At 39.0% G+C, this 13,154-nt stretch overlaps 1 protein-coding gene across 6 annotated transcripts in view; it reads left to right on the forward strand.

Annotated features, from left to right (window-relative positions):
• BICC1 (BicC family RNA binding protein 1) overlaps window positions 1–13,154 on the forward strand; it is a 327,983-nt gene that overhangs the window by 185,510 nt on the left and 129,319 nt on the right. For 4 of the 6 annotated variants that reach the window (XM_032137753.2, XM_058436258.1, XM_058436259.1 and 1 more), the window contains exon 3: window positions 6,382–6,451. In XM_032137753.2, the coding sequence (XP_031993644.1) occupies window positions 6,382–6,451 (70 nt within the window). Of the gene's footprint in view, window positions 1–3,301; window positions 3,434–6,381; window positions 6,452–13,154 lie in introns of those variants that run through there. The other 2 variants (XM_058436262.1, XM_058436261.1) reach the window with 2 other exon arrangements.

Consider the following 13,154-nt stretch of genomic DNA (forward strand, 5'->3'; position numbering starts at 1 on the left):
TAGAATATTGCTGGCTTGGCAAAGGTTTCCTTCATCTGTAAGATATTATCCTGTAATTGCTGCAAACCTGCAACATATATGGTTTGGTGAACATTGGTAGATATGTTCTCTTTCCACATGGTATACTAATCTGGAATTTGTTGGAGATGAGATAAATCTATTATGACTTGAGCATTGAAGAATATGAATGGAAATTATTTTTATCATGGATGAAACTACTTGTAGAATTTGATTAGATTTTACTTATTTTATTCGAACTTTAACAGTTTATTTCAAGAAAGTGAAATTACTTAAATGATTCAGTGTAAATCTCTGAAATTTTTTCAATAGCTTACAGACTTCTAATTACAAAAAATTTGTAATTCTAGCTTTTGTAAACATTACCTTCCCTTCCTATCTTTACCCCCCAAAGCCCCACAGAAACTGAAAAGAAAACAGGTACATACAATTTTATATTTATTTGGTACCTTTTTAATGTGGAAAAGAAGTACTTAAGTCTTGGATCAGGGAACATTACTTCCTATTTATAAAATTTAACTGTGAAGTGGAAAGTTAAGATAACTATTTAACTTCCAAAGCTGTTACATATCTATAGCATGCTATCTTCATCAGATTTTTCATGATGAAAAAAAAACTTTTGCAGATGAAATATAAAAAAAAAATTTTCTTACATCAACAATCTTAATTTTAATTGTTTCATATATTTTAAAATTGATATTCTTTGGGCAAGCCCTTTTTTACTATGAATATTTGCTATTCATCAAATCTGATATTACCATAAGAATGAAGTTACACTTCAATTATTAGTTCCCTATAAGAAATGAGCACAGTAAATCTAACAACAGAAATTTAAAACAATTATATATTCAAATAATTACATTTTTAGATGGACTCCTCCAAAATCTCTTCTTTTCTTATGACATGTGGGATTGCTAGTATAAGAGAGCAGCTAAAGAACCCTAGCAGCGATTGGTAAAATTGAGAAGAGATTTCTTTTGTCAATGAGGATGTCCAGAAGTTGAAACTGACTTACCTGAAATAGCAAAATCATACAGCATCCAGAATTATGAGTTAGAACAAGAGTTTTAAAATACTTAATGTGTGTTTTAATGTTCATAGAAAATGATTCAACATCAGATGTTTGTTCTTTGAGCTTTCTTTTGGTTTTGTGGTGGTGAAAACAGGGACGATAGTAAGATTTTAAGAAACTAGCTGGAATTCACTCTAGGGCTTCCCCCGTCCCCCGTCCCCCGCCTCCTCTGAGACAACATCATTTTCTTCCCGGAGATTTTCTGGCTTTGCATAACTTGGCATTCTCTAATTTAACTGACAGCATGACATTTATGGTTTTGTTTCCATAAGGAAGTACTAATTATTTTAAACATGTTTCCCAACTTTCAGGTAACATTTCACACAACTGGGAGGCATCAGCAACATATTTTGGGTGGGGGATGACCAGAATGATCCGCTTAATTGAATTATTCCTTGAAAGCAAACTAAACATTTTGGACAACATACTGACTCACTTAAGCATATCACATGTTTCTTGGAAGTGATTTTCTTGTCAGATTTTTTGGGAATTAATTGGATTGTGAGAAATGTACAATATCCTCTTGAAAAAGTGTCAGTGTCTCTGTCCATTGTAGCATTCATAAAATTATCTCTTTATTTCCATGATGTTTTTGAAAATGTTACTTTAATGTTTCTTTAGTAGTTCTTTCAGTTTTGGTTTTGTGAAGGTGCAAATAGGGACAATAATGAGATTTTTTTAGATACCAAAAACCAACTAGTTGAAACTCACTGTGGAGTTTTTTTATTTCCTCTGAAACAGAAATAGTCATTTTCTTCTCAACGGTTTTGTAGCTTCTTTGATTTCAGCCACATCTTCCTAGCCTTACCTTTTCCAGTTCCCTAATTTACCTGCCTTGGTGAACATTTAGATCATATTTTTGCATAGCTTGTGGATACAGAACCTCTGACTTGCTTACTGCCCTACCTCCTGCCTTTGTGCCCTTTCTTCCACCGCATGCCACTTATAGGAGATGTGCTTGTCGGCCCCCAGATCCAGTAACCTAGCTCCAGTACTGGGGTTCCTGGACCAACCTCCACCCGCACCCCCTGCAGGAGATGTGCTTGTCAGCCCCCGGATGCAATAATCTAGCTCCAGTACTGAAGTTCCTAGACCACGCTCCACCCACACCCTCTGTAGAGACCTTGTGCTTCCTCCCCCACCTCCCACCCCCATGACAGAATGCTTCACACTCCACTACTGGCTGAAGCTGTCACAAATTAATAGTGTGCCATATCAAAGCTGTAAGAATAGACCTGGAGTCATTGTAGATGATGGTTTTAAAAGCTTCATTGATAACATCCTAAGGAAAATTTTGACTTCCCAAAAGTGAATAAGTGTGGCCCCTTCTTACGTGTAATCACTGCACTGGCCAGAATTTATTTGTAGGGAGTGTCAGTCAAGCACAGGTACTTGGTGGCTTCTCTTGCTGTCATGAATTCAAGTCAGTTTGAAGGGTATTAGTGTGCACAGCCGTAGGACAGTGGGGATGACAAGAGACACATTACCTGTCTTGGATGTGTGGGGTGAGCCTTGAAGCCCTTCGGCTGCACTGAATCACCCTCAGGGCCTTGCAGGTACCAGCCCTCTCTTCTTTTTCCAGACCTTTCCACATGCCCTCCTCCTCTGCCTGGGACATGTTCTTCACCTTTTCTCCAGTGAGCCAACTTTTTCTCCTCCTTTAGGTCACAGCGTTAGTGAGCATTTTCTTGAGGTAGCTTTCCTTGACTACCCATGACTGAGTTAGGATCCCCTCTGTACATGCTCATATTGCGCTGCCCCATTCTGAAACATGGCACACAGCACCATGATGGCGGTTAGCTTGTCTTCTCCCTTGTTAGATTCTGAGCTCCTGCAAGGTAGGAATCATCTTGTTTGCTGTTGTATCCCTAGTATCTAGGACAGTGCCTGTCTGACCAAAAGTTATTAATATCACGTAAATACAAGGGCTAATATCAAGCGCTCACTACGTGCCATGCTATGTGCTTTGGGTTTTCTTAGGTCCTCACAACAACTTTAGAAATAGATATGATAATGAATTTTACAGAGGAGGAAATTGAGACTGAAAGAAGTTAAGTAATTCGCTCAACACAGCACCCCTAGAAAGCAGCAGAGCTGGTATTTGTCTCCGGAGTCCCTGCTCATAATGGCTAGATTACACACAATGATGAACAAATAAAGGATGTCTGCAAAGGCATCTGGCCAGAGCTCTGTGTGGGGCCAGCAGCTTCATGAATGATCCAAGGAGTTGACATTAGCTGGCCACAACTGCTGTTCCAGAGAGTCACTTTTTTTCTAGTCATATAGGAGAGGTCAGCTCCAGATGCCAAGTTCTAATTACTGGCAATTTGTTTTCTCTAAGAGGTTTGGCAGTTACTGTGGCTCATAGAACTTTAGAGGTCGTGTGGTATAGTATATAGAACTCTGGTTTTAGAATTAGGGATTTGAGGCTTGGGCTTACCCCACTTTCCCTTAAACACAGTGTTGATGTGAGTAGGTTGAGAGTGGTCTTTGTGAGCCCACTTCTCTGCACGGTATAGACAAGGAGTTGTAGTGGGGCTTAGAGGGAGTGTGTATAAAGCTGTCTTCCCAACTTGATGGCAGTTACCTACTGCTCTTAGGATATTTTCTCTGGCATATTATTTTCTGTCATGGGGCACCTATTGGTGCTTAATAAAATAAGTGTACATGCAGGGTTATTTCTGGGTACTTCTACTAATGATTTAAGATTTCAGAAAGTTAGGTCTTCTACTCATATGTTAAAAGGGAAACTTATCTATTACAGTATCATAATATGGTCCTTGACTTCATTTACTGGATTAAGCAACTGCATTATTTAATTCAGAAAAAGAAAAGCATGTCGATTGTTTTCTTACTGCCTCCCCACCACCAGCAGCATTATAGTAAGATCTTATTTTTCTATCTTTCTTTCTTTCTTTTTTTTAGAAACAGTGTCTCAATCTGTAGCCCAGGCTGGAATGTGGTAGCATGATCATTGCTCACTGCATCCTTGAACTCCTGGGCTCAAGTGATCCTCCTGCTCCAGCCTCCTGAGATGGGACTCCAGGCATGTGCCACCATACCCAGCTAATTTTTGTATTTTTTTGTAGAGACGGAGTCTCACTCTATTGTCCAGGCTGGTCTCAAACTCCTGGCCTCAAGCAATGCTCCTCCCTCAGTCTACCAAAGTGCTGGGATTATAGGCATGAGTTACTGCATGCAGCCTTATTTTTCTATCTTATCTCTTTGAGAGTCTTAAGTAACTTAGAGGAAAATTCTGAAACTAGTTAAATCTGGGGCCTGCTGTGTACAGGGCAGAGAACTTAGTTTCTGTTTTGCAGAGACAGGTTGTAAATAAGTAAGTTCAGAAAATAAGAGGATTTCCACTTGCAATAAGGGTTAGGAGGGAAATAAACACAATGAGATGGGAAGAATAATTGTGGTTGGGTTGGTGTGAGAGTAGAAAAGGATGGGGAGTTGGACAAGATGGCAGCTGAAGTCTGAGCGTGAGAAGGGGCTGGGACAGGAAATTCTGGGGAAGAGATAACAGTGAATGCAGGGACTCAGAAGGGGAGCCTGCTGGGCATGTTTTTGGGGTGGCATCATGGCTGATGCAGAGGGAATTGAGAAAGATAACATTTTATTTTTTATTTTTGCTAGTGGTTTAGACTTAACTAACCAAGTTAATGGTGCAAACGATAAACACATTAGCAGAGACAGGCATGAATGAGAGAAGCAGCAGCCGGGGCCAGGTGCTGTAGGATAAAGGTAACGAGCTCACCTGCCTTCAGGGCCAGACCAGTACCTTGACTTAGTGAAGACAGTGTGGGCTTACGTTTGTTCAATTTTTAATAGAGACATAAGTGTAGAGAAATGTTGCTCTGAGAAAAACAGCAAACACCATGATAAATGGCAAGTGAGCAGTACAATGCCATGATGATGATGGCAAGTGGCCTTTGACCTCAGAGTCAGAGACACAGTAGGGACTGGGAGCAGCTCAGAGCCTGTTGGCCCTGACTCAAGGGGGCAGCTGTTTCTCAGTGCCAGCCAAGCATTGCCATGTGGGAATGTGAGCTGTCTCTGCTAAATTTGCCAAGTTTTCCAGAGAACCAGAAATCTGAATTGTTCTATGAAATTCCCAGATTTAAAAATGTTGGCTCAAACTTTAAAAAACCTTACAATGAATAGACAAAATGCGTCTGTGGGCTTACAGTCTGAAACATCTGCTGAAAGCCCTTTTATATTATGATAAAGGGGGTTCATGAAGTATGATGCGTGTGAACCATTTCCTTGTGCCCGGTACATAGCCAGTACTGAGGAGAAAAAGGTACTCATTATTGATTGCACCCTTGATGTGTTTAGGTTGTTTTCACCATTAAGTTATTTAATGAACTCTCAATCCATATTAAAGATAAATATTATTCCAGTCTAATTCAAGTGATTAAATTAATACATGACTTTTTTGCTGTTTGCTTATTGGTTAGTAGTTTGCTCTGTTAGTTTGGTTAATTCTATGTTCGTGTTACGTGAGCAAACATTAATCTTGTGTAATTCACGTAAAATTAGTGAGGAACAAAGGACGCACATTTTAAATCCTGTTCTTTTCTTATTTACTGTCCATTTCTGTTGCTGGGCAGTCGTTGTTTCCCTCACTTGTCCTGGTGCTTCCACTCATTTAGATCTTGAGACCTCCTAGCCAGTGTTAGCTGCATATGCAAGTGGGAAGGACCTTTGGCAAAAATGCCATTCTGAACCAGGCAAAGGATGATCGGGAATGCAGTCTTATGACGTGATGTTGCGTTTAGAGGGTTTTCATCAGTTTTAATGAAATACAAATGCGCCCAAAGCAAGTTATTTTTTTCCCCCAGGGAAAAAAATCTTCATTTAGTATGGTCTAACTCACGCAGTTTTGTATTACAGGAATCATGTTTGGTGTGTTGCAATCCCTTGGCAATTGTCTTGGGGAATTTTATTCAGCACAAGCATCTCTGATGGTTCTGGCATCAAGTTGGGTTAATTACTTGTTCATGTACTTTTTGGTCTTGTGTCTATGTTAAAATTCTGAAGCATTGTGGAGAGGAACACTTGGAGTAACAAAATATATTTGAATATTTCTAATAGATTAAAGGCTTATAAAAACATCTCTTTTTCCCCCCAGGGTTTTTTTTTTCTTTGCATTGTTTTCAAATGAGATCATTTTGTATGAACATGAACTTAGGAACTTGAAAATAAACTTTTTTTCTGTGTGAAAAATCTTATCTGTAAATACAAGTTTTTAATTGAGTCAATATTTCTCTCAATTTTTGTTACAGATCATGGAGGAAACAAATACGCAGATTGCTTGGCCATCAAAACTGAAGATTGGAGCCAAATCCAAGAAAGGTAAATTGTGAGAGGGCGAGAAATAGGTGGTTTTGATAACTGAGATTATGGAATTACTGCAGGTTTGCTGGGGAGAAAACTAACCTTTATTCTTAACACTTTTGTCCCAAAATATTTAAGTAGCAGTCTTTCAGGAGGATTTTCATAATTAAAAATAATGTATAGTTTTTATCCAACAACAGAAAAATATTAACTGTTAACATTATGATAGAAATGTAATTATGAAAGATACAGCAACCTGTGATTTCAAGGATGCTTATTTGATTGATATCCATGAGTCATGGTAACTCTTCATATGTTTTTAAAACATTAATTTCTATTGTTTACATTTCAGAGTTCTTTTTTATGTACTACACAGATTTAATAGCTGGTTTTTTTTCCCTCCAGTATGATATGAACTTTAGATTTCAGGTCTCGAGTGCTGCTTGTCTTCATCTATCAGACATCAAAGAACCCACTAGATTTCTCTTTTAGGCTGAGTGTTTCCCTTGCCTGGTTTTACCCTATGGGACACTCCCCAGTGCATAGATGTTCAGAAATGAAAATAAAGGCCTCCCTAGTTTTCTCCCTGGATTACGTAGTATTTTCAAATGTGACCTGCCAATACATATTTTTGTGGATAGTTTTTAAAGTATGACCTTAGTCTCAACAAACTTTGTTGAGTATGTTTCATTAGAAGAATGCAGATGCATGTAGTTGTCAGGATATAATGACAAATACCATCAAACAATTAAAAAATAATTGCAGTCTGAGCGTTATCCATCATGGTCTGGCTTTGTTATTGTTGCTGTTTAGTTTTGTATTTGCTGCCCCTTCTCCCCATGACTTACTGCTAAATGGTAACATTGTGAGATTTCTCTGTTTCCTTTCTTACTTCAGTCCAGTTTGCCTTCTTTTAATTGCATTTTGTTAGAGTTACTCATCACATGGAATAAAAATTATTTTAGTTATTTAGTGAGTGTTGTTAGCTGGACTTGAATTGACTGGAATTCCTGTAGGAACTCCTATCTTGTTACTTTTTTTTTTTGAGACAGGGTCTCACTCTGTCACCCAGGCTGGAGTGCAGTGGCATGATCATGGCTCACTGCAGCCTTACCCTCCCAGGCTCAAGCCATCCTCCCACCACAGACTCAAGCAGCTGGGACTATAGGTGCACACCACCATGCTTGGGTAATGTTTGCATTTTTTGTAGAGACGGAGTTTCACTATATGTTGCTCAGGCTGGTCTTGAACTCCTGAGTTCAAGCAATTCTCCTGCCTTGATCTTCCAAAGTGTTGGGATTACAGGTGTGAGCCACCGCACCCAGCCTTGTTACCTTTTTAATTGTTATCATGGGCGGCAAGGAATTGGGAACTTACATGCTAAATAATCATAAGAAGACATGGTGAATTTGCAAGTGCAATTCTGTATCTTTGTATAAACCTGTATTTCTCAAGTGGTGTAGAATATATTCTTAATTAATCTTCAGTAATTTTTGTGGTATGTTGGAATGTTTTATACTCATTATGCAGAAGAAGAAACTGCCGTTCATGGATTATGTAGGTATTTGCAGCATTTAAAAATTTCTGTCCTACTACTTGAATAAATTGGAACTTGAACATAGACTAAATCTTCTTTCCCTATTGTCAGGCATTTATACTTAAAGAATAAAATTAGCTTTATTACTAGCCTAATAAAAATGCAACTTAATCAGTCTCCAGAGAAAATCCCCAAGGAAACGTGAACATTAAAACAATTCCAGATAACTTTTTATGTCTTATTCTCTTGCAGTATCCATGCTGTTGTTTTCCTCTCCCCTATGCCATTATCCTGAGAAACTGAAAACGGATTAGTTTTTGTTCAAAATGTGGTGACAACATTAGACATTTCAGAAAATATGGAGCTGAATAGATTTTATTCATTGGTTTCTTGTCATTGACACTTAACCCATTCAGAATGGCCAACTATATTGCACATTTTGATTATATATTTTGCTTTGGAATTAAGACTATTACAGCAGTACATTTGAGGGTGTTTGGCATAATTTCCACACAGTTAAAATTAACCTTTGGAATTGTGCCTAAGAATTGATCCCTTCAGGCCTGGATCTATAGACATCATTTTATTTTGTATTATTTTTGAAGTGTTATGGATGTATATAGTACTGTATGATGCGCAGAATGCACTTAAAGAGAACATGGAAGGGAGAGAATCAGAAGTTTGCCTCAGAGGAATTTACTTGTCAGAATTTACTTGAGTCGCTCTTATCATTTAAGCACACAGCTGCTGAATCAGTTCTTGACTAACATCCCTGGTATGTGTATACCTATATTATTTTTTAAACGATTCACTTCAGAGATGCAATTTTTGGACCATAATTTGTATTTAATAAAAGTGAAATGAAAATGGCAGGAAGAATGTTAGAAGGTAATTATTTGCTCTTTCATCTGATGTGGCTGTTCCTTCTCACCCCTGAGTGTTGTAGAGGAGGGAATTGTTGGTCTTTAGAGCTTTTTCATTCCAGACTATTATTATTCAAGAGCCCCAAGAATATAAACGTATTTAGGGACTCATGCCGTGTTTTGGATGATTATTACATTCTAAATCCCATGGTGATGTGAAACTTTGGAATATACACATAATCTCCAGGCTGTGCTAGAGAGACAATACAGCCATAGGTTTGTGTTGCATTTCACTTTGGAGTTTCTAAAATGCATGTTGGCTAAATATTTGAGCCTAGACAAACATTTTTCATGGCCACTGTTAACCACAGTTTGCCCCCTTCTTTACCTTACTGGAATTTAGTCCTGTGTTTCCTAAATTAGCTTCCATAGCTTTGTCTAAACTTTATTTTTTAAGCCATTAATCCTTTATCGAGAGCAGCTGTGTGAGTGGCTGTATGGCTCACTTGCTTGAAGAGCTGGTAGGAAGCTGCCTGGCAAGAAGGCAAGCAGCCAACAGCCTGAATTTGCCATCAGTTGGAGAGTTCAGATTCTTCTCCTCTAAAGATGCTGGCTCAGTAGTTCTGAGGCTGGTACTGGGAGCTGCTATATTTAACAAGTTTCACTGCTTGTTCTTATGGTCAGGCTGAGTTTGGGAAACACAAATCTCACCATCTGACATGGAAATATCACTAAGAAGACCACGTGTTCTGAAGGCAATGGGTGACCACTGCTGAGAAACAGCAGAGTCCTTCTACAGTCACTTCTGGATAATGCCCATCTTGGCATCTATAGAACTACATTTTTATGGATGCATTAATTTCATTTTTCTATTATCTTTGTAGTCAGTTAACGTGGATTAGTTTAGAGTGATGACAACCTCATTGTTCTGTGCCTGTGCTAAATATTGGATAAAAGGCCATCTAATTTTTGTCCATTCCCTTTCCTCCTCCCTTTCTTATCATCTCACTTTTCTTTCTTACCTTTCACTCCCTTTTCATTCTTCTATGACCGTATTCTAGATGGAATATAGTGGGGGCAAAAGTAATAGAAATATTTTCATCTGCACAGGGCATTTTAGGGAAGTGCATGTTTTGTGATATAAACTAAGGAACTATAGAATTATTTAAACTTTTTTTTATTTTAGATTCAGGGGTACATGTGCATATTTTTTACATGGGTTTATTGCATACTGGTGGAGATTGGGCTTTTAGTGTTACTGTTACACAGATAGTGAGCATGGTACCCAATTGGTAATTTTTCAAGGCCTTGCCCTAGAATTTTTTAAAACCTCTCTGGAGTATTTGAAATTATTGGAAGGTTGAATCATCATTAGAGCTGGAGAGAACTGAGAATTTAAGGTTCAGTATAATGGACATTTAAATGGGTGACTGTAGAATTGTCCTAAAGAGGGTCACGATTAAGAACAACAAAGCAATATTTGGTATTTCTTCTGTATAACGTAAATTTATTTTGAGTGGATAAAAACCTAACTTCTTCCAACTCTTCGACTGTGAATACTAGAGCCGTATCCTTTATATTGAAAAATTTGAGGTTTGTGCCTGTGAAACCAGTATATAAGGATTAAGGTGTTTAATACCATACACCCTTACCAACAGAATAACTTCAGGGACTCATTAAAATTTTGAACATGCTATTCTGAATCATAGCCTTAATATTTAAAAATAAATACAGCTTCATTAAAGTACAAATTGCATTCTTAACAAATTTGATTGTTTTGCCAAATAGAAGTCCTGCCAGACCTGCTTTAAGAAATAGATAAAAATGATTTGCAATGAGAATTTATCACACTGGTATATTGCACTGTGAGCTTCATGATGCTAGATAAGTTTGTTTTCTTAAACAAGGTAAACATTTTTCTCACAGTCTTCTTTTGCTCTTAATCTGCTCATCAGTCTCTTCTTAGACTGGCGAAGGTAAATGGTAAATGATATGGTTTGGCTCTGTGTCCCCACCCAAATCTCATCTCGAATTGTAATCCCCTTTATCCCCACATGTCAAGGGAGAGATCTGGTGGGAGGTGACTGGATCATGGGGGTGGTTTCCTTCCACGCTGTTCTCATGATGGTGAATGAGTTCTCACAAGATCTGATGAGTTTAAAACTGTTTGACAGTTCTTCCTTCCCATGCTCTCTCTCCCCTGCTGCCATGTAAGATGTGCCTGCTTTCGCTTTTGCCATGATTGTAAGTTTCCTGAGGCCTCCCCAGGCATGCAGAACTCTGGGTCAATTAAAGCTCTTTCCTTTATAAATTATCCAATCTCAGGTATTTCTTTATTGCACTATGAAAACAGACTAATACAGTGAGTAAAAAAATGTTTAAAGTTTTTAAGCCAAATTTCAAATCACTGAGGTCAGCATGAATGAAGCTTTATTGCAGAGTTAAACCAACTGATAGGAACTAATCCCTGCAAGTGGTCCTTGCATGATGACTTAGGAAACCCCAGGACTAGCAGGAATGAGAGGCATTGACTGGGTTACTTGATGTTTCCTGGTTTGGAGGCAATTTGGCACCAAGTTTAGCCATTCTCTTTCTCCCAGAATAAACAAAAGAATCTTCAGAATTCCATGAGGTTTTATTGTTTTTGGTTACATTTTATCAGAACAAGTAGATATCTAATAGAAAATGTTAGCATGAGAAAAATAGTAGACAGTTCATTTTGTTTTTTCCAGAAGAAAATGTTTTGTTGAGTATGCCTATACTTTTATTGGGTGTTCATAGTGAACTAGTTAGTTGAGGGCTTTAACATAGTTGCACTTAAAGGGCTGAGGGCACGGAAGAGACATGGCAGGGCATGGCATGCTGGACCAAAGTGTTTCTAATGGTGGGTTGCAACCTATTCATGTGTCAGGTGTTAGGTTAGTGCATCGCAGCCAATAGTAAAATAACCCAACTAGGTTAAAAAAAAAATAGAGTGTAAGGGCATTGTTTGTTATTAAATTTTTATTTTATATTTTTTGAGACAGAGTCTCACTGTGTCAGCCAAGCTGGAGCAAAGTAGTGCAATTTCACCTCGCTGCGGCCTCCGCCTCCCGGGTTCAAGCGATTCTCCTGCCTCAGCCTCCTGAGTAGCTGGGACTACAGACACACACCACCATGCCCAGCTAATTATTATTATTACTATTATTATTATTATTATTATTATTATTATTATTTGAGATGGAGTTTTGCTCTTATTGCCCAGGCTGGAGTGCAATGGCGCAATCTCGGCTCACCGCAACCTCCACCTCCTGGGTTGAAGCGATTGTCCTGGCTCAGCCTCCCAAGTAGCTAGGATTACAAGGCACCCGCCACCACGCCCAGCTAATTCTGTATTTTTAGTAGAGACAGGGTTTCTCCATGTTGGTCAGGCTGGTCTTGAACTCCTGACCTGAGGTATTTCCCCACTTCGGCCTCCCAAAGTGCTGGGATTACAGGTGTGAGCCACCGCGCCTAGCCAGCTAATTTTTTTTTTTTGTATTTTTAGTAGAGACAGGGTTTTACCATGTTGGCCAGGCTGCTCTTGAACTCCTGACCTCAAGTGATCTGCCTGCCATGGCCTCCCAAAGTGCTGGGATTACACGTGTGAGCCACCATGCCTGGCCAATATTTAATTGATAGAATACTTTACATATTTATAGAGTACAGTATGATATTTCAATACATGTATACCAGATGTAATGCTCCAAGTGAAGCAGCATCATTGTCTGGGGTAAATTCCTGAGGTTCATTGTCTCATGCCAAGGAAATCAAGGACACGGACACACATGGAGTGAGGTTAAGAGCAGAGGTTTAATAGGTGAAAGAAAGAGAAAGGAGAACAGCTCCCTCTCCTGCAAGAGAGAGGGGTGCCTAAGTGGGACTTCCAGCCTGCAGTAGAGTGCACAGGATTTTATAGACAGGCTTGAAGAGATGGTGTCTGATTTACATAGGGCCTGAAGATTGGTTGGACCAGGTGTGACGTTTACATTGCACGTGAAGAGGCTGGCCACTCCACCTTAATCTTTTATTATGCAAATGGGGTCTGTACTTGACCTGTGCCATGTTGCCTGCTCCTTACTGTGCACGTGGTTGACAAGGAAAGGGGAAGATGGAGCTGCCATGTTGGACCTACCTAGCCCCCAGGTGGTCTTTTCCTAGTGGCACAGCTGCTGGCATTCACCCATGCAAGCTTCCAGCTTGCTTGTCTATGTTTGAAGCTCGATTTTACTGGCTGCTCTTTGTTAGACAAGAAAATGATTTGGAGGCTACTTTTCATTAAAAGGAAAACCTTACTGAGGAC

This window comes from Hylobates moloch, unplaced genomic scaffold (genome assembly GCF_009828535.3).
Source record: "Hylobates moloch isolate HMO894 unplaced genomic scaffold, HMol_V3 SCAFFOLD_3, whole genome shotgun sequence".
Lineage (NCBI taxonomy): Eukaryota > Metazoa > Chordata > Mammalia > Primates > Hylobatidae > Hylobates > Hylobates moloch.